This window comes from Pristis pectinata, chromosome 35 (assembly GCF_009764475.1).
Source record: "Pristis pectinata isolate sPriPec2 chromosome 35, sPriPec2.1.pri, whole genome shotgun sequence".
In the NCBI taxonomy this organism is placed as follows: Eukaryota; Metazoa; Chordata; class Chondrichthyes; order Rhinopristiformes; family Pristidae; genus Pristis; species Pristis pectinata.
The window spans coordinates 10,771,101-10,795,616 of NC_067439.1; the positions used below are offsets into that span (position 1 = coordinate 10,771,101).

The window sequence follows — 24,516 nt, forward strand, 5'->3', positions numbered from 1 at the left end:
GCAGCCCCAAGACTAGGACTTCTCTTGCCTAGTATATTTTTATTTATTTTTGCTTCTTTATAACTAATTTACTGGTGCTGTCTGTGTGGAGTTTGCATGTTCTCCCTGTGGGTTGCTCCAGTTTCCTTCCACATCCTAAAGGCGTGCAGGTTGGTGGGTTATTTGGCCTCAGTAACTAACCTGGTAGCTAAGGGGTAGAATCTAGAGAGAGTTGATGAGGAGAATAAAATGGGATTTGTGTAAGGTTGGCATAAATGGGTAGTTGATGGTTGGCATGGAATCGATGGGCCGAAGGACCTTTTTCAGTGCTATATCTCTCTGTGACTCTAATCTTTGACACACAACCCTTCCCAGAGGATATGACCATAAGACGATAAGATATAGGACAAAATTAGGCCATTTGGCCCATCAAGTCTATTCCACCGTTCGATCATGGCTGATTATTTTTTCAACCTCACTCTCCCACCTTCTCCCCATAACCCTTAACCCCCTCACCAATCAAGAACCTATCACTCTCTGCCTTAAATACACCCAATGACTTGGCCTCCACAGCCCTCAGTGGCAACGAGTTCCACAGATTCACCACCCTCTGGCTGAAGAAATTCCTCCTCACCTCAGTTCTAAAGGGACGTCCCTTTATTTAGAGGCTGCGCCATCCATCCAAGGTTAGAAACCATTTCACCCAAATTTCCATTGGTTACTCTGTCAGTGAATCAGTTGGCAGCAGGGTGGACATGTACCTGAACTTGCAGGAAAGTAGTCATGGAGTCGCAGAGTCATACAGCACAGACACAGGCCCTTCAGCCGATCTGGTCCATGCCTACCAAGATGCCCCATCCAAGCTAGTCCCGTTTGCCAGCGTTTGGCCCATAACCTCCTAAACCTTTCCAATCCCTGTACCTGTCTCAACCAATTCCCCTGGCAGCTCATTCTCCGGTTTCCTCCCACATTTCAAAGACGAATGGGTTAGGAAGTTGTGGGCATGCTATGTTGCCGCCGGAAGTGTGGTGACACTTGCGGGCTGCCCCAGAACACTCTATGCAAAAGATGCATTTCACTGTGTATTTCGATGTACATGTGACCAATAAAGAAACCTTACCTTACCTCCCTTTGCGTAAACAAAAAAGTTGCCCCTCAAGTTCCTATTAAATCTCTCCCCTCTAACTTTAAACCTATGCCCTCAAGTTCTTGATTCCCCAACCCTGGGAAAAAGACTGAGTGCATTCACCTTATCTATGCCCTTCATGATTTTATATCTTACTCATGATCTTATTCCCTCTGTAAATAGCAGAGGGAACTAAAACTACAGCAAGCTTCTCCAAATAAAAGCAGGTTAAAGTTGCCAGTTGAGGATAATTACATACAAACTTTGTGTTTCAATTCCATCTCATGAAGTTACAGCAATCAGTAACCAGCTTTAATTGCCAACAGAATGACCCCAGCTCTTCCGAGAATAGATTTGTCATTATGTGAAGTCTGTAAAGATTGGACCTTTCCCAGACCACTAATAATACCTCTGGAAATGAAAGAGAAAATGCCTTGAATACTCAGAAGGTCCATTAGCATCAGTGGAGAGGGAAACAATTAATGTTTCAGATCGTTTCAGTAAAAAGTCTTTCACCTGAAACATTACCTCTGTTTCTCTCTCCACAGGTGCTGCCTGACCTGCTGAGTGTTTCCAGTTTTGTTTTTGGGGTGGGGATTTTAGTTCAGATTTCCAGCATCTGCAGTATTTTAATTTTTGGACAATGCCCCTCAGTGTGAATCGCCTGTGGTTACTAGACAGCCACATTTTCAATAAAGGAGGGGGAAAGTAAATAAAATGCAGGCAGCAAAAACGCAGAGGTTCAAATTCAGGGTTAAGCCTCCGACTTCTAACTACTCGAAATGATCTGCCGGTTCCAATCATGTTTTGCAACCGGTGCAAGTTACAGATGCCGTAAAATAGACCAGATGTGTGAGTGTGTAAGCAGCTGTGGCCCCTAGTGACTGAAAGTGAGCTGTGTAAACACACTCTCTCTGCCTATTGGAACTGCGCAGATGCTACTTCTCCCAGTGCACGTTGTATTCTGTGTGTTGTAGCAATTTGACTGGTCAGTGAATCTCACTTTCTGTGCCAGAAATGGAGAGCTTATTTTAATGAACGGCATTTGGCAACAAAGCAACTAATACATTTGCGAAAGAGCCATGTGTCAAAAAGTTTTAAACCTAAAGAGAGGACCACTGAAGGTAGATTAATGGGCCTGAGTCACAGAGTAATGCGGGAACCTTTCTTCAGTCTCACTTGCTGCCTATTTTTCATTTGAAGGTTGCAGGTTTGAACCTCACTCCTGAGACTTTTCCCAAGTTTCCTTACCACGGAGATGGCTAGATGGCTCATCACGCCATCAGAATGTTCCCGTTCCCTGTTGGTCTTTCCCACACTCCCATCAATTCCACCCCTCACATACACATTGGGGGGCCGTTCACAGCGGCCAATTTACCCACCGACCCGCACGTCTTTGGGATGTGGGAGGAAACCGGAGCACCCGGGGTCATGGGGAGAACATGCAAACTCCACACGCATATCGCCGGAGGCCAAGATTGAGCGCAGGTCCCTGGGGGTCTGAGGCAGTGGCCCTACTAGCTACCCTACGGGTCCACCCGTACAATTTAAGATGGCACCTGGGGGTCATTAAACTGCTAGATTAAACATTAAACTGGAGCTCCGTTCCCTCTCCAGGGTAGGAGATCTCATGGAACTAATTTGCAGAAAGAGCAGAGGTGTTCCGTCCACTTTCCTGATGAATACTTGTCCTTCTACAAGCCAAAACAGATTAGCCGGTCAATTGCTATTTCTGGGATCTTGCTGTGCAATGGCTCACTGCCATGTGACAACACATCATTGGTTGTAAAGCAGTTTGGGTCGTTTTGACATGCAGTCTTTCTTGTAAATGTTGCCTTAGTAACAGGCCAACATTATAAGTAATGAATAAAATGGGTTGGGGGGGTTGGGAGCTGTGGGGTGTTTGTAACTGATGGTGAGGGCTGGTATCAGCTCCCTCCATGCCTCACGTCCCAGCCTTGCTTACCAACCCAACCCTTGATATCCAGGCTGAAAACCACAGCCTTCCTCCACAGTACTGAGTCAACTGACTGCGCCAAACCTTTTGTGCTTGAGTGCAGTTCCCAACCAGCTGCTTCCCATCGGATCCAATAAAGGGTCTCGAAACATCCCCTCCCCCCCATCCCCACCCTTTCCTGTCCTTATTCTGGACTCAGACACACGGCCCCTTGGAATCGTTTGTCTCCACTCTTGTTGGGTATTCAGAGCTTTCCCACGCTTGTACAAGTTTGGCATTGGCTCCATCCTTTGGGAGTCCCCATTTATAAAGCTCGCCGTCCCCATATGCTTTTGGTTAATGGTTTAGTTAACTTGTCCTCCCACTTATCTGGCATGCTCTGCTCCTTTGTAAGGGTCTTGTGTCAGTGCAGTTTCATCCTAACAAAACATTTTTCCCATCAACTTCCCTTCAGTAAATCTCATTTCTCTCATCAATTAGCCTGTCTGCCCATAGCCATGGAGCAATACAGCACGGAAACAGGCCCTTCAGCCCACTGTCCGTGCTGACCATCAAACACCCATTTACACTAATCCTACACAAATCCCATCTTTTATTCTCCCCACATTCCCATCAACTCTCTCCCCCCCCCCCCCAGATTCCACCCCTCACCTCCACACTAGGGGCAATTTACAGTGGCCCTTTATCCTACCAAACTGCACATCTTTGGGATGTGGAAGGAAACCAGAGCACCCGGGGGAAACCCACGAAGTCACAGGGAGAACCTGTAAACTCCACCCACAAGACAGCACCGGAGGTCGGGATTGAACCGGGGTCTCCGGTGTTGTGAGGTAGCGGCTCTACTCGCTGCGCCACTGTGCCACCCTCGCTTGTAGTCCCTCCACAGTTAACCATAACCACATTTGTGCGGTCTACAATTTTAACACGTCCAGTGTACCCAAGGCTAGATCTGTCGGAGAATGAAAGGAGCATCCATAAATCCATTCTTGATGGTGCCTTTAAGTAATCTGCACCTTGGCTTCTCAACCAGCTTACCAGCAGCACCAAGGAACCAGGCTGCCAACATCTGGGCATGTCACTGCCCCTCTTTTAAGGCTAAGGTGTCATAGAGTCAGAGAGAGATACGGCACAGCCCACTGAGTCTGTGCTGAGCGCCAAGTTCCCATTTACGCTAGGTGGGGTGGGTTTTGCCAGTAAGGGTGGAAGGAGTCATTCTTCTTTCTGTTCCCCACTTTCCTGGCCTTGGACCTCTAGACTACTTTCTGAGGCGTTGTTAAGCATAGGGAACATATTATAGGGAAGTTGCAAAAGCACCAGGCGTACTATTTGATGCAGAGTGGGGCGGAGGCTGGAGGAAACTAAATGGAATAAATGCCGTGTAAAGATTGGGGAAAGAGCAGGAGAAGGGGACCAATCAATTGCTCTTTGAAAGAGCTAGCATCTCAATGGGCCAAATGGATTCCCCCCATCCTGTAACTGTATTGTCCCCTAATGCCTTGACTGCCAGACCTACACCAGGCAACACTGGGGTGGTGGCATGGACCAACTGGGAAGGGAAAAAGTTAACTCTTTTCCCCCCACCCCCCAGTGGTTCCCTCTACCCTGGATAGGAAGTCCTTCAGATGGAACATTAATATCTTTAGGCAAATTGCCCTGGGAGCAGAGGTCGATAACGAGAGGGCCATTGATGAAGATAATGGGCAGAAGACTAGAGGGAAATTGAAGAGGGAAATAATCACCCAAGGAGCTTTAGGTGTCTTGAACCTGTTTCCTTGCATGAGTGTTTAAGTCAGAAACACTCATTGTGTATTTAAAGCATTTTGAAGTTTGCTTTTGTTGTGTGGTCATTAACAGTAAGACTAGCATCCACTGCTCGTCCCTCATCGCCCTTAATGGCTATGTCAGTGTTCATTAAGAGTCAGCGACATTACCCAGTCTGGAGTCGCATAGAGACCAATCTGGGGAAAGACGGCAGGTTTCCTTCCCTGAGGGAAGGCATTGAGCCGGCAGTCCGGTAGATGTGTGGTCACTGTTAATTCCAGATACCTCATTCCCCAACTACAGTAGTGGGACTTGAACTTGTGTCCCTTGATGCCCTTGATGACCCCCTCCTCCCCACCCCCGCATTACGGCCATTCGGGTTATGAAAATTCGCCCTTACGGAAGGATAAGATAAGATAAAATATTTCTTTATTAGTCACATGTACATCGAAACACACAGTGAAATGCATCTTTTTGTGTAGAGTGTTCTGGGGGCAGCCCGCAAGTGTCGCCACGCTTCCAGCACCAACGTAGCACGCCCGCAACTCCTAACCTGTATGTCTTTGGAACGTGGGAGGAAACCAGAGCACCCAGGGGAAACCCACGCAGACACGGGGAGAACGTACAAACTCCTTACAGACAATGGCCGGAATTGAACCCGGGTCACTGGTGCTGTGATAATGTTACACTAACCACTACACTACAGTGACTTCCTGCACAAATCATTACCCAAAAATTTGCTCTCATGGAATTTATGTGGGGGTGGGGAATGAATAAATAAACACAAGATTTATTTTTTCAGCTTGCATTTCTTGATGCACGTGCAGATGACACGGTCTTTGCATTATGGAAAACTGCAATACGGACCATTCTTTGGGAACGCAACCTTGTTGTAAAGTGGCAGCCACCCTTGATTAGAAAAGGCCTTTGGATGCCTGTTCTCTGCATGTTGTAACGTCGGGTCTGCAGCAACCAATTAGCACAAACTGGAACCGCCGGCTCATCAGATTTTAGTTGCTGAGTTGAAGGTTACAAACGGGCCACGATACTGGGGCATCTCCCCTGCCCTTACTTAAAAGAGTGCTGTGGGAGTTTTTGCTCGATATGGTTTAATGCTTGGCCTGAGAGGTGGTTCCTGGACAACAGCACACTCCCCTCGCGTTGCATAAGGAAAGTTGGTGTAGGTTTCATACTCAAGTTGTCCTGATGCAGGCTTTCGACCCAAAACATCGACAATTCCTTTCCCACTCCCGCCCCACCACCCCCACCACCAGAGATGCCCCAACTCAACCTTCTGAGTTCCTCCAGCAGGTTGTTTGTTGCTTCGGATTCCAGCATCTGCAGTCTCTTGCATCTTCATACTGGGCTGGACTGAGAATCGAACCCACAGAGACACGAGTTGATGACACGGAAGGAGAGCATTCAACCCATACTGACTCCCAGCAGAGCAATCCCAGCAGTCCCATTTCCCCTCTCCTTATTTCCCCTGTAGCCCTACCTCTCTCTCACTCCCATCAACTCCCGTTTGACTCAGTTTGCCACATACCTACACTAAGGGATCACTCACAGCGGCCGATTAACCTACCAGCAGGTCCTTGAGATGTGGGAGGAAACCGGATCACCCCAGAGGGAAACTCACGTGGTCAGAGGGAGAAACTCCTCACAGACGCCACCTGAGGATCAGCATTGAACTAGGGTCTCTGGAGCTGTGAGGTAGCAGTACTAACCAGTGCACTGCCATACCACCTTTCTGGGGATTTATCTGCATGAACAACTCAGGTTTTTAGCCCCTTTAAGATAAGATATCTTTATTAGTCACATGGACATCGAAACACACAGTGAAATACATCTTTTTGCGTAGAGTGTTCTGGCGGCAGCCCGCAAGTGTCGCCACGCTTCCAGCACCAACGTAGCATGCCCACAGCTCCTAACCTGTATGTCTTTGGAACGTGGGAGGAAACCAGAGCACCCAAAGGAAACCCACACAGACACGGGGAGAACGTACAGGATCCTTACAGACAGCGGCCGGAATTGAACCCGGGTCGCTGGCGCTGTAAAACGTTACGCTAACTGCTACACTACCGTGCCTGCCCTCTGTATAAAAGTGTCCGGGAAACTCCTGATTTCCCAGCTGTTCTTCAGCTCCCTGAATCCTGCCCCTGGTCAGTCTCTCTGACCCCTCCTTGCCTTCAGGGAATAGCAAGGTCACTTCAGCCGTGGTGGGGGGGTTGATCTGGCTGCCTGCCCCAGGTGGTTTATTAAACTCCAGCAATGACTGGAGAAATTGCATCAGCAGCATTCTTAAACTGAAAGCTGCAACTAGTCAAAAATAGCCTGCGGAGGAAGTGAAACTCCTCATGATTGGCTGCAGTGGACCAATACTCTCTGAGCTACTGTTCCTGTGCAGATGGGGAGGTTATTATCAATGCTTCTCTGTAAAGCAGTTCCAGTGAGGTTACGCTAGTTCAACTCCTTCCCCATTTCCTACCCTTGCCCTAATTGTCTTCACAGCTGCATTGTTACTGGTTTGTCCAATACTCCAATTCTGTCACAGTTCTGGTTGGCATAAGTTTAGGAATTAAAAGTTCAGGGTTCTGGGAGTTTGGGTGTCCAAAGGAGTCCATGTGTGATTCAGGTGGTCATTGAACGGTGATGAACTTTGCTGTGATGGTTTCTTCCCTTCTTTGCTCACCCATCCCTTCCCCATCGCTGAGCGAGCCCCCACTTCTCTGGTGCCCCCCCCATCATTGCTTCCCTCTCTCTGTCCCCTATTTCCTTACCACTGCTTTCCTTTTGGGTCAATGCCACTCCACTGTTACCCCTTTCCCAGTCATGGCCCCTCCCCATCACCCATCCACTCATGGTTGGCTCCTCCCCAACTTGCCCCCACTGGCGCCTCTCCTCCACCCCACAGCCCTCAGGACATCATCACCCCCTTGGAGCCCTCAAAAGGGGCAACATTGCCCACCCTCTCCATCTCCCCCTTCCTTTTCCTCCCATAAGACATGAAGCCGCACTATGCCACAGGAAAGATCTGGCATTAGGAGAAAACTTACCTCACTCTCTTCTTTTTCCTGCCAAGAACATTTTGTCCTATTTTTTGGAGGAGCTTCTATGTTGCAAATTTTTCAAACTCTACCACAGCAAACCACAGAAACAATTAAACCCAGCAAGGAATTCAACTGATCCAGTGTTCCACTGGGAATGTTGGAAAGAGTGAACTTTAACCCCATGTTAGCTCGGAGGCTGATGAGACTGTTGATCCAGGATCCCCTGAGTGCTTTCCCTTCCTTCTCTCCCACCGCCCCAACCGGCAGTAGATGTGGGGTTCGGTCGGTCTGTCCGTCACCAGAGACGTGGAGTTCCTGCCGTAACCAGGAGCTGTTTATGGAACAGATGTGAAAAAGAGCTTGGGATAGTAAATCTTTATACAGTCCTGGGGAATCACCTTGAGTCAGCGTAGAATCCCAGTTCTTCAGGGTGACCCTGGAAGACTAATCGCTGTCACTTCTGCGATCAACAGCTGGGAGAAGATTCATAGGCTACCTTTTTATTTTATTTTTAATTAAAGTTGAATACATATTTATAGACTCAGGGAAGGAAAGAGGCCTTCAGCCCACTGAGTTCATGCTAATCATCAAACACCCATTATGCCTACATTTTATTCTCCTTACATTCCCATCAATTCTGGTGCGTATATGGAACGAGCTCCCAGAGGGAGTAGTTGAGGAAGGTACGACATTTAAAAGACATTTGGACAAGTACGTGGATGGGAACGGTTTAGAGGGATACGGGCCAAATGCGGGCAAATGGGACTAGCTTGGATGGGCACCTTGCTTGGCATAGATGAGTTGGGCTGAAGGGCCTGTTTCCATGCTTATGACTCTATAATTCCCCCCTAGATTTGCAACGGCCAATTAACCTACCGACCCGCACGTTGTTGGGGTGTCTTTTTATTAGTTATAAAAATATTGGAAGCTCACATTGATGGTTCTTGACATTAGGAAATAATGAGCCTGTTCATCTCCTTGTTAATGTAGGGAGTGCCTCGGAGATTGGTAGGAGACTGGCCAATGACGTCCTGTGCGTGTGGGGAGGAGGTCATGTGACGACAATCTCTGCATTTAAAGGCTCTCCCCACCACGATCTCTACGGCTCAATTAGGAGCAGGTGTAGGCCACTCAGCCCTTCAAGCCTGTTCTGCCATTCAATAAAATCCATATTGTTTTGTCACATTATATTATAGTTTAATCTATATTATATTTACAGTTCCTCAGATGTAGAAGGGGACATTTGGCCCTTTAGGTCTGTACTGGCTCACAGACCAATCCCATCACCGCACTAATTTTCCATGGAACCAATTCTATTCCTCAATTCTATCTCCTTGGACTCTGTCTTTACCTCTCACTGTCTTGGTGAAGCAGCCAACATAATCAAAGACCCCACCCACCCAGATCATTCTCTCCTGTCCTCTTCCATCGGGTAGAAGATACAGGAGCCTGAGGGCACGTACCACCAGACTTAAGGACAGCTTCTACCCCACTGTGATAAGACTATTGAATGGTTCCCTTATACAATGAGATGGACTCTGACCTCACAATTTACCTTGTTGTGACCTTGCACCTTATTGCACTGCACTTTCTCTGTAGCTGTGACACTTTACTCTGTACTGTTACTGTTTTTACCTGTACTACATCAATGCACTTTGTACTAACTCAATGTAACTGCAGTGTGTAATGAATTGACCTGTACGATCAGTTTGTAAGGCAAGCTTTTCACTGTACCTCGGTACAAGTGACAATAATAAACCAATACCAATACCTACACACTAGGGGTGATTTATAGCGACTGATTAACCCACCAACCTGCATCAGGACCTCACCATCCGGAACATGCCCTCTTCTCGTTGCTACCATCGGAGAGGAGGTACAGGAGCCTGAAGACCCACACTCAACGATTCAGGAACAGCTTCTTCCCCTCCGTCATCAGATTTCTGAACGGTCCATAAACCCATGAACACTACCTCGTTATTCCTCTTTTGCACCATTTATTTATTTTTGTAACTTGTCTTACGCTGTACTGCTGTCATAAAACAACAAATTTCACAACATGTGTCAGTGATAATAAACCTGATTTTGATGTCTTTGGGACATGGGAGAAAACCAGAGCACCCGGGGGGCGGGGGGGGGGGGGGTGGGGGGGGGAACCCACACGGTCACAAGGAGAACGTGCAAACTCCACACAGTGCCTGAGGTCAGGATTGAACCCGGGTCTCTGGTGCTGTGAGGCAGTGGCTCTACCAGCTGTGCCACTGAGCTGCTCAAAAGTGTTGTTGTTCTAATCATAACCTCAACTCCACATTCCTGTCTACTCCTGTAACCTTTCATCCCTTGTGTATCAAGAATTTATCTACCTCTGTCTTAAAAACATTCAAAGCTATCTTCTACCAGAGAGAGTGCCAGAGACTCACAACCTCTTGAGATTAAAAAAAACTTTACTTCATTTCTATTTTTAAACAGTGATCCCTTGTTCTGCATTCTCCCATAAACCCACAAGAGTTGAGTTTTTTGAGGAGGTGACCAAGAGAACCGATGAGGGCAGGGTAGCAGATGTTGTCTACCTAGACTTTAGTAAGGTTATTGACAAGGGCCTGTGTGGTAGGTTAGTCCAGAAGGTGAGACCACATGGGATCCAGGGTGAGCCAGGTAACTGGATACAAAATTGGTTTGGTGGAAGGTGGTAGTGGAGGGTTGTTATTCAGATTGGAGGCCTGTGACCAGTGGTGTGCCGCAGGGATCGGTGCTGGGTCCTCTGTTGTTTATATATTAACGATTTGGATTAGAATGTAGGTGATGTGACTTGTAAGTTTATGGACAGTGAAGAAGGTCATCTAAGGTTACAACAGGATCCAGATCAACTGGGAAAGCTGGCAAAGGAATGCCAGATAGAATTTAATTCAGGCAAGTGACAAGCGGTGCATTTTGGGAAGTTAAACCAGGTCAGGACATACACAGTGAATGATAGGGCTCTGGGGAGTGTTGTAGAATAGAGGGACCTTGGGGTACAAATACATAGTTCCCTGAAAGTGGTGACACAGGTAGACAGGGTGGTGAAGAAGGCATTTGGCACATTTGCCTTCATCAGGAGAGGGAGCAGAAAAGATTCACAAGCTGTTGCCAGGACTGGAGGGCTTGAGAGGCTGGATAGGCTGGGACTGTTTTCCCTTGAGTGAAAGAGGCTGAGGGGTGACCTTAGAACATAGAACATTACAGCATAGTACAGGCCCTTCAGCCCACAATGCTGTGCTGACATTTTATCCTGCCCTAATATCTATCTAACCTTTCCCTCCCACATTGCACCCCCCCCCCCATTTCTCTATCATTCATGTGTCTATCTAAGGGTCTCTTAAATGTCCCTAATGTATCTGCCCGAACAACCTCTGCCGGGCAGTGCGTTCCACGCACCCACCACTCTCTATGTAAAAAAACTTACCCCTGTCATCCCCCTTAGATCTTCCTCCATAGAGGTTATAGAGGTTTATAAAATCATGAGGGGCAGAGATAAGGAGAATGGTCGGCAGTCTTTTCCCCAGGGTAGGGGAATCTAAAACTAGAGAGCATAGGTTTAAAGTGAGAGGGGAAAGATTTAAAGGAAACCTGAAGGGCAAGTTTTTCACACAGAAGATGGTGGGTTTATGGAACGAGCTGCCAGAGGAAGTGGTGGAGGTGGGTACAGTTACAAGGTTTAAAAGACATTTGGACAGGTACATGGATAGGAAAGGTTTAGAGGGATATGGGCCAAACACAGGCAAATGGGACTAGCTCAGGGAAGCACCTTGGACTGCACGAACAAGTTGGGCCGAAGGGCCTGTTTTCATGCTGTATAACTCTATGAGGGGAGCAGAATGGTGCCGCCAATAGAACTGTTACTTCACAGCTCCAGAGACCCAGGTTCGATCCCGACCTCTGGTGCTGTCTGTGTGGAGGTTACATCATACCCGTGGGACCGTGAGGGTTTCCCCCGGGTGCTCCGGTTTCCTCCCATATCCCAAATATGCACTGGTCAGTAACAGGCCTCCAGTGTAGGAAAATCAGGAGGGATGTTGATGGGCATGTGAGAGAGAGTAGGTTGGTATTGGTATTGGTGTTAGTTTATTATTGTCACTTGTACCGAGGTACAGTGAAAAACTTGTCTTGCATACCGATCATACAGGTCAATTCATTACACGGTGCATTGAGGTAGTACAGGGTAAAAGCAATAACAGAATACAAAGTAAAGTGTCACAGCTACAGGGAAGTGCATTGCAGGTAGACAATAAGGTGCAAGGTCATAACAAGGTAGATTGTGAGGTCAAGACTCCATCTCATCGTATAAGGGAACCATTCAATAGTCTTATCACAGTGGGATAGAAGCTGTCCTTGAGCCTGGTGGTACGTGCCCTAAGGCTCAGATAATAGATCACAGAGTCGAACAGCGCAGAAACAGGGCACTGTACCAACCAGCAGACACCCTTCCATGTTAATCCCATCTCCCAGCACTTGGCCCATAGTCTTCACTGCCTGGTGATTCAAGTGCTTGTCTGGATACTTCCTCAATGTTGACAGCAACTCTGCTTCCACCGCTCTCTCGGGCAGTGTGTTCCTGGTACTCACCTCTCTCTGGGTGAAGAAGGTCCCCCTCAGATCCCCTCTAAATCTCTTCCCCCGCCCTTTCCCCTAAATCTACCTCCTCTCGTTTTATCCACCTCTGATATGCGGAAAAGTTTCCTGTAGTCTGCCCTATCTATACCTCTCATAATGTTTTACACCTCAATCATGTCCCCTCTTAACCCCGTCCGCTCCAGGGAGAACAGACCCAGTCTCTCCTCATGACTGAAATGCTCTGTCCCAGGCAACACCCTGGGGAATCTCCCCTTCACCCTGTCCAGCACTGTCACATCCTTCCTGTAGTGTTGTATGGGCATAGGTCACAAGGAAATAAGTGGGGGAATGGGATTGGTGGGATAGCTGTGAGAGCTGACAGAGACTGAGTGAGCCGAATGGCCTTTTCCTATGTGGGGAAAAAGATATAAATATATTTCACACCCTTCAGGGTTTTGTATATTACAGTCATGTTCCCCACAACTCATCTCTTCTCAACATAAAGTGGGGGGAGAGGAAATCTTTCCAACAACCAACCAGGTTGCGGAGACAATTACAACAACATCCATTTATATAGAACCGCTTCAAACCAAAAAAAAAATCTACTGTATCTCCCAAGCACCCCTGACATTAATGTATTGGGTCAAAAATCGATTAGTTAAGAGGAATAATCTAAGATAATGGATTTTTTAACAGGAGCAACTTTTATTGCTTTGACACCTCTTTAACCAGTAAAATGTGATGGATGGAATCAGAATCAGGTTTATTACCTCTGACACATGACGTGAAATGTGTTGCTTTGCGGCAGCAGTACAGTGCAAGACATAAAAATTAGTATAAGTGACAGAAATAAATAAATAGTGCAAAAGAGGAATAACGAGGTAGTGTTCATGGGTTCAGGGACCATTCAGACATCTGACGGCGGAGGGGAAGAAGCTGTTCCTGAAATGTTGAGTGTGGGTCTTCAGGCTCCTGTACCTCCTCCCCGATGGTAGTAACATGAAGAGGGCATGTCCCGGATGGTGAGGGTCCTTAGTGATGGATGCCGCCTTCTTGAGGCACCGCCTCTTGAAGATGTCCTCGGTGGCAGGGAGGGTTGGGCCCGTGATGGAGCTGGCTGAGTCTACAACCCTCTGCAGCCTCTTGCAATTCTGCACATTAGAGCCTCCATACCAGGTGGTGATGCAGCCAGTCAGAATGCACTCCACCGTACATTTATAGAGATTTGCAAGAGTCTTTGGTGATGTACGAAATCTCCTTAAACTCCTAATGAAGTAGAGGTGCTGGCGTGCCTTCTTCATGATTGCATCAATGTGTTGGGCCCAGGATAGATCCTCTGAGATGTTGACGCTCAGGAACTTGAAGCTGCTCACCCTTTGCACTACTGACCCCTCAATGAAGACTGGTGTGTGTTCTCCCAACTTCCCCTTCCTGAAGTGCACAATCAACTCCTTGGTCTCGCTGACATTGAGTGCGAGGTTGTTGTTGTGACACCACTCAGCCAGCCGATCTATCCCACTCCTGTATGCCTCCTCGTCACTATCTGAGATTCTGCCAACACCAGTGGTGTCAACGGTGAATTTATAGATGGCGTTTGAGCTGTCCTAGCCACACAGTCATGTGTAGAGAGAGTAGAGCAGTGGGCTAGGCATGCATCGCTGAGGTGCACCTGTGTTGATGGTGTCTGGTAGCAATGGTGGTTATGTTACTAGAATAATGATCAAGAGACTTGGCATAATGACTTGGAGGAATGAGTGTAATTCCCACCACAACTGCTGTAGAATTAATATTATTAATTGAACACATCTGGAGTTGTGAGATGGTGCCAGAAGTTGCAGAATTACTGGATTGACATTAGAACCCATCTGGTTTACTAATGTACTTTATGGAAGGAAATCTGATGTCTTTTGATGGTAATGTGTTTGCTCTGAACTGCCCTCCGAAATCTCCCAGCAAGGGCACTTAGCAATGGGCAATAAAAACTGGGTCTTACCAGTGAATGACTTAATTAAAGGATATATCTCCCAACGCTATTCATTGGTCTATTAATGTGACACTGAGCACATAAGGAGACATTTAGCCCAAATGCTTAGTTAAAGAACTCCTGACCAGGCACCCTGTGCATTGGCATGTGATGGTAGAGGAAGAGGAACTTGGAGCTCACCGAGGAGGTTGTTCCTTTCCTGTTACCAAGCTCCCTAAGTGTGAATCTTCACTGCGGGTGTTCTGCTCATTTTTAGCCTGGACCCTGTCAGCTGGGAACAGAGAGGCTGAGGAAGGGGAGGACGGTTTCCTTCTCTGAATAAAAAGCACTAAATTACTTTTTCTTCTTTCTTCCAGCTGTCCAGCCAGGCTCCGGGAGGTAAGCGGTGGCCTTCCTGTTACACATAGGACCCAGTGTTAAGTTCAGGGCAAAGAAACGTGATTGGAGGAAAACCAGAACTGTCACCGGTTGAATGTCCACCTTGTGTGTCTGGGAGCTGTGCCTCCCCACCCCCCCTCCTCTGAACATGCTCACACAGTCTCTCACACATTGTCTCACTCTCTCTCTGTCCTACTCTCTCTTCCTCTGTCACTCTCTCTCTCACACACTCTCTCTCGCACTTACACTCTCTTGCACTCTCGCAATCTCTCACACTGTCATACTCTCTCACTTTCTCTCACAGTCTCTCTTGCACTCTCTCGCACTCTCTCTTGCACTCTCTTTCTCTCTCATACTCTCGCTCTCTCCCGCACATTCTCTCTCTTGCACTGTCTCCCTCTCTCACTCTCTCTTTCACACTTTGTCTCTCTCTCCCGCACTCTCTCACTCTCACACTTTCTCTCTCGCTCTTGCACCCTCTCTTGCACACTCTCTCTCACACTCTCTATCACACTCCCTCCCTTGGACTTTCTCTCTCTCTCTCTCTCTCTCCTGCATTCTCTCTCTTGCACTCTCTCTCCCTCTCCTGAACTGTCTCTCTCACACTCTCTCACACTCATTTTTTCTCTCTCTCTTTCATTTGCACTCTCACACTTTCTCTCTCTCTTGCGCTCTCTTTCTTGTGTTCTCTCTCTCTCACAACTACACACACACAGCCACTGATCGAGCCACCAGAGATGAATGGATCTCCGTGTCACAATAAATGGGGTAGGGGAGGGGGGAGACGGAGGTGGAGGATGAGTGGAAGCAATGGGTAAAGAGGTGCCTGGTCTCGATGGAAGTCTGGGGAATGTGACGGGTGGGAGAGGGGACAGGGAGGTGGGGCGGGGAAGACGAGCAGGATGAGGCTCGGCCTATGTACAAGCTGATCGGGGTAAAGGACATTTCCAGGAACTTAATCGATCGAAGACTGGCTCTGAACTGGTGAACTAGCCATTAGGACATCTTCATCAAAGAGGCAGGTTTTAGGCAAATATTTGAAAGGGAGTTAGGGGGGTGGAGAGAGGAGTCCAGGGACTGGGGCTTGGACAGGGAAGGTGTGGCCTCCCCCGGCTGGGTGAGGGGAATGGACCAATGGATGAGAGAGGGGCAGCGATGAGGATTGGGTACGAGGTGGGTGGCATTGCGGAGTGGGGTGGGTGTGCTGACTTAACTTTGAAAAGTGGCAAGGTGAACACTGCCAGGATTCTCGTTCTCACCTCCCTGCCCGGAGTAACTGAAGGCATTTCCCAACCCCCAAGGATGCGCGCGGTATCAACCCCAGACTCTTCGCTCTGCTATTTGACTGATGCATTGTCTCACGTCGGTCAGGAAACCTGTGGTGCCCACAGCACACAAAGCTGGGTCACCTCTCCTCCTCTCAAATCCAATACCAGTCCCGCGCCTGGGTTATATGATTGCTGCTTTTCGAATCTGCCTTGTACCAAACAGCTTGTCTTTTTCATTGGAGCAACATGCTTGAGCTGGCTAATTCCATCAAGATGGCACTTATTGTCCATGCAGTGGGAGATAACGAGAGCAATAGAGATGGATTAAATACAACCAATGGAACAGAAAATCCAAAAGGGGCTTTGTAGCAGTTTGCTCAGGTAAAACTGGCAGTGCGCCAGAGAATTAGCCTTAAGGACAACTTGGTCAACGAGAAAGGTTTTAACAACGATTTTAAAGGTGAAAGAGGTCAGGAGAGAGAATTGAAGATGTAAGCGACTGCAGATGCTGGAATCTGGAGCAAAAAACAATCTGCTGGAGGAACTCAGCGGGTCAGGCAGCATCTGTGGAGGGAAATGAACAGTTAATGTTTCTGGACCAGAAGAAGGGTCTTGTCCCTAAGCGTCGACTGTCCGTTTCCCTCCACAGGTGCTGCCTGACCCGCTGAGTTCCTCTGGTGGTTGATGTTTAGCTACAGGAGAGGGAATTCCCAGGAATTGGAACCCAGTTCGCTGACAATACACCCCCTTGTGGTTGTGTCAGGGAAACTGGGGACTAACCAGAGGGCAGAACTGTATGGTTGCAGGGACCTTGGGGTGTGGAGGAAGCTGCAGAGATGGGGAGGTGATGGGGAGGAACTTGAACCCAAGGGATGGTTTTTTGAAATGGAGATGGGAGGCAATGGGCAAGAACAGGACCGATGGCTGAATGGGAGATGGGATGCAGGCAGCAGGGTTTTGGGGTGAGTGATCCTTGCAGGAATCGGTTATGGGAGACTTGGATTGGAAAAGGCAGATCTAGCAGGAACAAGGGCATGGATGTAGCTTTTAACATGTTCATAAAAGCACGTTGTTAATTAACCACAGCTGGATGGTTGGGAACCAGCCAGGAACTCATTCCGTATAACAACCAGATGGTGGACGTAAGGGAGTTATTTCATGGCCATCCTAACCCTGACCTACATACAGTACTCTCTCTTTTGGGAATTGGACATTAATTCTGAACGCTAAAATACTTCAGTGGCGCAGCAGGTTAAGGCACTGTCTCCCAGCTCCAGAGACCCGGGTTCGATCCTGACCTCTGACGCTGTCTGTGTGGAATTTGCACGTTCTCCCTGTGGCCGCATGGGTTTCCCCCCGGGTGCTCCGGTTTCCTCCCACATCCCAACGATGTGCAGGTCTGTAGTTTAATTGGACACTGTAAATTGCCCCCAGTGTGTGGCTGAGGGGTGGAATCTGGGCGGAGTCGATGGGAATGCAAATGGGTTTAATGTAGGATTAGAGTAAGGGTGGGCTAGTGCAGAATTTTTGGGCCAAAGGGTCTGCTTCCATATTGTATGACTGTATTATCCCGGTCTGAATAAGGAAGGAAATTGGGACAAAAAGCAGGAATGAACCAAATGATAGGGGCAGTTACCAGACACAAGGGGGCAAATTTCCTGCTGTCCACAAGCTCAAACCTTAGCACAGCAACCTCTGATACTCAGGTGGGTGGGGGTTCCTGGAAGCAGCTGTCTCAGGCTCAGCCAGCCTATAATATCCACTGCCCTGCACCAGGTGAGTGACTGGTGCCTTTCATTTTGCCTTTGCAGTGGTCCCGTTTGAGGAGGTTTGGAACCGTAGTTATTGCAGGACCATTGAGGTGCTAGTGGATGTCGTCCGGGAGTATCCGAGCGAGTCGGAGTACATCTTCAAACCCTCCTGTGTCCCTCTCCTGCGGTGTGCTGGCTGCTGTGGGGATGAGAAGCTGCGCTGTACGGTGCGAGAGATGTACAACGTGACGATACAGGTAACCTCACTGCACGGGCAAGGAGCAGTGCCAAGCAGCATCAATACTGAAACCATGCTGATTGGGCCTTAGAATGGCATCACCCCAAGATTTTCCCAATGGAAGGGAGGGGGGATGTCCAGTTCCCCCAACGTAGAAGGAAACCATTATCCCTGTTGTCAATACCAGCACTCTCATCTGTCCCGACCTCCTTCTCCTAATTTCCCTGTACCCCTGCAACTTCCCCTCATGCCCAGCAACTCCCCTTTGATTCTTTTGCCATTTAACTGCACCTAGGGGCAATTTGCAGTGGCCAATTAACCAACTTGCACGTCCTTGGGACGTGGGGGGAAACCGGAGCACCCGGGGGAAACCCACTCACAGGGGGAAGGTACAAACTCCAGACGCAGCAGCCGAGATCAGGATTGAACCCGGGTCTCTGGAGCTGTGAGGCAGCGACCCTACCCACTGCGCCACTGTGTTGGTAAAGGTTCATCACCTCCGCGCTACTGGTGTTGAGTTCAGAGGAGAGAACAGTTCTGTCCATACATGTTGAGAAGCTTAACCATTTGGTGGGAGAGAGTTTATAGCTCCTTGGGTGCAGGTGCCACAGGTTGCAGCACTGAGGCAGAGACTTGGATTTATGTCCTACCTTTCGTGGCCGCATGTCCTTGCATAGCAAGCTCCCACAAGACGCTGTCACAAAAACCCCAACTCTTCTTTGAAATAGTTGAAAAACGTATTTTCCATCACCTGAAAGGCCTTGTCACTACATAATTTTATTGTAGAAAGTGGCAATGGAACAAAATGATGCTTTCTACATTAGAAACGCTGTTTAAGCCAATTTGGAAGTTTTGTCATACCATTGGCTTTAGCTTTTCAGGGTGAAGTTATACAATCAAATAAATGTTACCAAATGACTCAGCACCATGACATACATAAAATAAAATGATTTTCAACAAGTTACTACATAGTTTTATTGTAGAAAGTGGCAATGGAATGAATTGATGCAATCTACATTAGAAGCACTGTTTTAGCCAATTTGGAAGTTTTGTCATACCATTGGCTTTAACTTTTCAGGGTGAAGTTGTACAATCAAATAAATGTTACCAAATGACTCAGCACCATGAAATACATAAAATAAAGTGGTTTTCAACAAATTACCACATAGTTTTATTGCAGAAAGTGGCAATGGAATGAATTGAGGCAGTCTGCATTAGAAACACTGTTTTAGCCAATTTGAAAGTTTTGTGGAACACTATAGCTTGGATCAAAGAATCAGAAATGGCACAGAAGGAGGCCACTCTGCCCATCACGTCCCTGCCAGTTGAACATGGACTTTGGGTTAAACCCACTCCCCAGCTCTGGCCCATGGCCGTGCAGGCTACAACTGCTCAACCAGATGCTTTCAAAATGTGACAAAGGTTTCTGCTTTCAGGTCGTGAGTTCCAGATCCCCACCACTTAGAGTCATAGAATTATACAACAAGAGAACAGGCCATTCGGCCCACCACACCCATGCCGACCAATGGGGACCCATCCGTATCGATCCCACCTTCCAGTACTTGGCCCACTGCCTTCTATGCCTGGGTGATTCAAGTGCTTGTCTAGACACTTGTTAAATGCTGTCAGTGAACCCGCTCCTACCACTCTCTCAGGAATTCCAGGTACTCACCACTCTCTGGGTGATAAAGGTCCCCATCAGATTCCCTCTAAACCTCTTACCCTTTATCCTAAAACTATGTCCTCTAGTTTTATCTACCTCTCTTGTTGAGTGAAATATACAAACCAGGCTCAAGGACAGCTTCTATCCCTCTGTTATCAGACTCTCAGACGGACCTCTTATATGCTAAAGACGGACTCTTGATCTCCCAATCTACCTCATCATGGCCCTTGCACTTTATTTGCCTGCCTGCACTGCACTTTCTCTGTAACTGTAACGCTATATTCTGCATTCTGTTTTCCTTTTTACTACCTCAATGTACGGAATGATCTATCCAGATGGCATGCAGACAAAAGCTCTTCACTGTATCTCAGTACATGTGACAATAATATACCAATTACCATTATTTTTCCCTCCACCAACCTTACAATGAATGAGTTCCAGATCATAGTTAAACAAAAAAAATTCCTCACATCTCCTTTATAAATTTTACCCAAAGTTTTGAATATATTTCCCCTGGTCCTGAATCCTCCACTAATGGGAACAGCTTGCCTTTATCCTGTCGGAACCAGAACACAATCCTATCCACCTCTATCAGGTTGTTTCTCAACCTGGTTAGCTCCAAGGAGAACAATCCCAGCTTCCCTGATCCATCCTGGGAATCCCTCATTTCTGGAACCATTCCTGCGGTGGGATCTTGGATCCACGGAGAAACTGGAGAGGTCAAGTTGTTCTCCTAGGTGCAGAGGGGGCTCAGTGGAGACTTTAAGAATGGAGCTGTTAGGGATAGGCAGCCTGTTCTCTGTCGACCCTGGGGTTATCGCGGTGACTTACTCGGACGACTGCTTACTGAGTGAACAGCTGCAGTAACTCATGTTGTTTTAAGATAACAAACATTTATCTATCTTATTTTTCAGGTCATTAAGTTAAAACCTTTGGAGCAGGTGACCAAACAGGAGGAGATGATCTTCACAGAACACGGTAGCTGTGAATGCCGGTGAGCGTGGGGTTCAAGTGGGTCTGCGTCGGATTAAAGTGCTGACCTCACTCTGTGCATCCAAAGGCACTGGGCTCTCACTAGGACCCGTCCCAAGTGGCCGATCCCCCAGTGAGGGTCCGCAGACCTTGCTAGGTCAACAATGGTGAGCCCCGAACCAGTGAGTACTTTCCCATCTCGCCACTACCCTCAATGCCCATTTGCAAGTCACTGTCGGGAGTCACTGGATAATGGTCAAGGGGTCTAGCCAACTGTAGCCCCAGCCCATACTGAGGTTAAGAGCTGACCCCCTACAGCAAGGTAGGCTCAGAACCTGTAGACATATACAGTTGTCCATATAATAGCAATGCACCTGCCTTTGGGAAGGTGGAGAGCAGATTTACAGTCATAGAGTCCTACAGCATGGAAACAGGCCTTTCAGCCCAGCTGGTCCATGCCGACCAAGATTTCCATTTAAGCTGATCCAATTTGCCCGTGTTTAGGGATATGGACCTTTCCTATCCATGCCCACAACTTCCTAACCCGTACGTCTTTGGAATGTGGGAGGAAACCAGAGCACCCGGAGGAAACCCACGCAGACACGGGGAGAACATACAAACTCCTTACAGACAGTGGCCGGAATTGAACTGGGGTCGCTGGCGCTGTAAAACGTTACACTAACCGCTACACTACCACACCTGTCTTTTAAATGTTGTTAATGTACCTGCCTCAACCACTTCCTCTGGCAGCTCATTCCGTATACTGACCGCCCTCTAGGTGAAAAATTTGCTCTCCCCCCAGTTTCCTATTAAATCTCTCCCCTCTCACCTTAAACCTATGCCCTCCAGTTCTTGATTCCCCAACTCTGGGAAAAAGACTGTGCACAATCATCCGATCTATGCCCCTCATGACTTTATGCACCTCGATAAGATCACCCCTCATTCTCCAACACTCCATTGAAAAAGAGTCCCAACCTGCTCAACTTCTCTCCATAACTCAGTCCCTCAAGTCCTGGCAACATCCTTGTAAATCTCCTCTCCACTCTTTCCAGCTTAATGGCACCTTTCCTATAACAGAGTGACCAAAACTGAACACAATATTTGCTGGAATAATACCAGGGATGGAAGACTTCTGTTGTCCGAATTTGGAGCAGTTTTAAGAGCAGATGTAGCAAGCCAAAACCTTAATGAAGAAATTAAGATGCTGGAAATCTAAAGCAAAACCGAACATGCTCTAGATACTCAGCGGGTCAGGGAGCATCTACAGAGAGTGAGACAGAGGTAAAAGTCCAGGTCATCAGAATTGGCTCAACCCAGTTTAGCCCAGCTCAGATGAAGGATCATAGACCTGAACCATTAACTCTGTTTCCCTTCCACAGATGCTGCCTGACCCGCTGAGTGTTTCCAGCACTTTCTGATTTAATTTGGATTTCCAGCATCTGCTTTTGGACGTTTTATTCTTATTTACTTCATCAATATTTTAACCTGCTCTTAAAATACTTGACTTGTTGAGCATTTCCAGCAACATGTTTCTATTTTAAAGATAAACTGTATCTGGGAACTGGAGGCAGGCAACCGGAACAGCAAAGGAACTAGAGAGGCTTTGGGAATTTAATTTTACATAGCGAGCTATTATGATGTAGAAAACGTCTCCTCAGAGCCCTGATAGAAGATTCAGAATTAATAAATGTTTAAACATGAAATTTACAGGGCTGTTGGGAGAGGAGAAAAGAGTTGGATAGTTTTCAAAGAGCTAGCATATTTAAGATGGGCTGAATGGCCTCTTTTGTAGGGTGTCTCGTATGATAATTGCCTCTTCAGTCTCTCCTCTTCTTTGTTTCAGACCACGGCGGAAGCGATTGAAAGGCGACAGGTACAGGAATCCCAGTATTAGTTCAACAAACTCGCACATCTCGGGAGAACATTTCAAACCAGAAGCCTCTGCTTGTCCCTCACAGGCAATTTGTTTTTCTTTCAGGAGAAGCAGCAAGAGGAAAGGTCACAGGAGGAGGACCAAGCTGGAAGATGAGCCAGAACTCAACCAGTGAGTGTGCAGTCATTCCATGAGTACAGGTGCCTGCTTCTGTTGTACAAGTGCGGCAGAGAGAGGTCACCGTGGTCTACGTGTGTCGTTGGTGGATTCAGTCTGTGGTCGGGTGATTGGCTTTCTTTGCCTGCGGAGATTTCCTTCTCATTAATCCTCTGCTGTGGTGAATTTTACAACAATGTTAGCAGTGAGAAGGCCTTTCTATCACATTGGGTCTTTGCCTGTCAAAAAGAGGTGCACCTTTGGTCCATAGAGATGAAGATCACACCTCTTCAAGGAAATCTCAAGTATTTCTACAATGCGATGAAGGTTCCTGCTCCCACTACCTCCTCAGGTAGTGGGTTCCAAACCCCCACTGTCCTCCCGGTGAAACATTTTTGTTTCTTCATCTCTGCACTAATCCTTCTACCAATTACTTTAAATCTATTCCCTCTGGGTTTTTTTTAATAAGATAAGATATCTTTATTAGTCACATGTACATCGAAACACACAGTGAAAGACATCTTCTTGCGTAGAGTGTTCTGGGGGCAGCCCGCAAGTGTCGCCACACTTCCGGCGCCAACATAGCATGCCCACATCTTCCTAACCCATACGTCTTTGGAATGTGGGAGGAAACCAGAGCACCCCAAGGAAATCCACGCAGACGCAGGGAGAACATACAAACTCCTTACAGACAGAGGCTGGAATTGAACCCGGTTTGCTGGCGCTGTAATAACGTTACACTAACCACTACACTGCCCTTCTGCTAAGCAAAGTAGGTCTTTACTGCTTCTCTAGGCTCCTCATAATTTTATCCACCCCAATTAAGTTTCCTTTCAGTCTCTGGTTTCAAAGAAAACAACCCATGCTTATCTAATCTTTCCTCATGGCTAAATGTTTCCAGCCCAGGCGACATCCTGATAAATCTTCGTGCAATCCCTCCTGTGCAATCTGTACAAATCCAGCCTCTTAATCATTCCCAAATTTAATCGCCTTCAGCTGTCCAGGCCCTAAACCTCTCCATCTCTTTCACGTAGAACAGTACAGCACAGGAACAGGCCCTTTGATCACGATACCAGTCAAAACTAATCCCATCAGCCTGCACACGGTCCGCAACCCTCCATTCCCTGCCTGCTCTCGGGCCTCTGCAAATGCCTCTTAAATGTGGCTGTTGTATCTGCTTCCCTGGCAGCCCGTTCCAGGCACCCACCACCCGGGTGTGGCACTCGTTTAAGTGCACCTCTGTCTTCATGAATACCTCCTTGACTGTTGAATTTTGATAGATGTCCTGTTATGCATTTGGGGTATTTTGCTGTGTTGGCTTATAGATTCACAGGTTCATAGAGTTACACAGCAAGGAAGCAGGCCCTTCGGCCCAACTCATCCATACCGACCAAGATACCCATCTATGCTAATCCCATTTGAATGCGTTTGGCTCATATCCCTCTAAACCTTTTATACCCATGTACCTGTCCAAATGTCTTTTAAACGTTCTAATTGTACCTGCCTCAACCACTTCCTCTGGCAGTTCATTCCATATACCCACCGTGTGAAAAACCCTGCCTGGTAAACCTTCCCCCTCTCACCTTATACCTGTACCCTCACCCTTTTAGACTCCCTTACCCTGGGAAAAAGTGTGTGACTCTTTATCTATGCTCCGCATAATTTTATATATCTCTATAAGGTCACCCCTCAGCTTCCTCCACTCCAGGGAAAACAGTTCCAGCCTATCCAGTCTCTCCTTATAACTCAAGCCCTCCAGTCCTGGCAACA

At 47.5% G+C, this 24,516-nt stretch overlaps 1 protein-coding gene across 1 annotated transcript in view; it reads left to right on the plus strand.

Annotated features, from left to right (window-relative positions):
• LOC127586376 (snake venom vascular endothelial growth factor toxin ICPP-like) overlaps nucleotides 1–24,516 on the plus strand; it is a 41,835-nt gene that overhangs the window by 8,125 nt on the left and 9,194 nt on the right. The window contains exons 3-7 of the mRNA XM_052044292.1: nucleotides 14,804–14,825; nucleotides 17,905–18,101; nucleotides 20,660–20,739; nucleotides 22,561–22,590; nucleotides 22,696–22,761. Of these exons, the coding sequence (XP_051900252.1) occupies nucleotides 14,804–14,825; nucleotides 17,905–18,101; nucleotides 20,660–20,739; nucleotides 22,561–22,590; nucleotides 22,696–22,761 (395 nt within the window). The remainder of the gene's footprint in view (nucleotides 1–14,803; nucleotides 14,826–17,904; nucleotides 18,102–20,659; nucleotides 20,740–22,560; nucleotides 22,591–22,695; nucleotides 22,762–24,516) is intronic.